At 41.1% G+C, this 1,157-nt stretch overlaps 1 protein-coding gene across 7 annotated transcripts in view; it reads left to right on the forward strand.

Moving 5' to 3' along the window:
- Window positions 1-1,157, forward strand: part of TCF4 (transcription factor 4) — a 346,179-nt gene that overhangs the window by 735 nt on the left and 344,287 nt on the right. For all 7 annotated transcript variants that reach the window (XM_040632487.1, XM_040632484.1, XM_040632490.1 and 4 more), the window contains exon 2: window positions 210-301. In XM_040632487.1, the coding sequence (XP_040488421.1) occupies window positions 230-301 (72 nt within the window). In that variant the 5' untranslated portion in view covers window positions 210-229. The remainder of the gene's footprint in view (window positions 1-209; window positions 302-1,157) is intronic.

Below are 1,157 nucleotides of genomic sequence, written 5' to 3' on the forward strand. Positions count from 1 at the left end.
TTTTTTTTTTTTTTTTGCTATTGCTGCCTATTCCATCTTAAAAAAAAAAAACACACCAACAAACTCTCCCATCCCTCCCTCCTTTCCACCTTAATCCCGCCCGCCCCCACATCCCCACCCCCAACCCCCCCAGTCTCCAAAAATCCGATTGTGTTTTCTCCAAGGATTGGGACTGGATTTTCTGATTGCGGTTATTTCCATGTTTCTAGGTTTGTGTGATTTTGCTAAAATGCATCACCAACAGCGAATGGCTGCCTTAGGGACGGACAAAGAGCTGAGTGATTTACTGGATTTCAGTGCGGTAAGAAAGAACGGTGGAAACTAACAACAGCTGTGAAAAAAAAAAACAAAACAAAAAACCCAAACACTTCAGCTAGAAACCAATAGTAGTCTAAAGGACAAGAATAATTTTTAATTGGCTGAATCCTTGGCAAACATGAAGGTCTTTTTGATAAGTTTTTAACTACAATTTTTGGGTGTGATGGACGATTCAGGCTTTTTTTTTTTTTCCTTTTTCCCCCCCAGAGTGTAATTACTTGCCTTGAATTCCCTACCCACCGGATCTCCAAAATAGTGGAATCTCACCCCAAATGAAAGGACAGACAACCCTAAAACTTGGCCTTATCTGAACGTGAGAGTACTCATACTTTGCGCACTACTCGTTTTATTTTATTTTATTTTATTTTTTTGGAAATGGAAAAGAGAAAATAGGAGACCCAGTTGTCTCTTAAAGTTTTAAATTGATGATGCTCTGGGTTCGTAGGACCTGTAGTCCTGTTAGTTACATCTTTTCCTAGGATTCTGAAAAGTCGTAGATGTGTGCTGAGCATCCTACATTCTTTAGAATCCTTTAGACTGTTTTGGTAAATTTACAGTCGTGAGATCAGCACAAAGCAAAACTTACACACTTGTGGAGTTTTACGGCTGTAGTTGGTCCCTCTCCATCCCTTTGCTTCCCTTTCCCAAACCAAGTCCCAGACCTGCCAGGGTAATTCATTCATTTTTGATGCCAGATGAGTTTGGTGTAAGATGCATTTGCAAAGCAAAATAAAAAGAATCCACAAAACACACAAATAAAATCCAAACCGCCTTCTAAGTGGGGCTCTTTCATGTTGCTGCTGCTGCCGCTGCTGCCGCTGCTGCTGCTGCTGCTGCCG

Source organism: Ursus maritimus, unplaced genomic scaffold (genome assembly GCF_017311325.1).
Source record: "Ursus maritimus isolate PB19 unplaced genomic scaffold, ASM1731132v1 scaffold_18, whole genome shotgun sequence".
Taxonomy (NCBI): domain Eukaryota; kingdom Metazoa; phylum Chordata; class Mammalia; order Carnivora; family Ursidae; genus Ursus; species Ursus maritimus.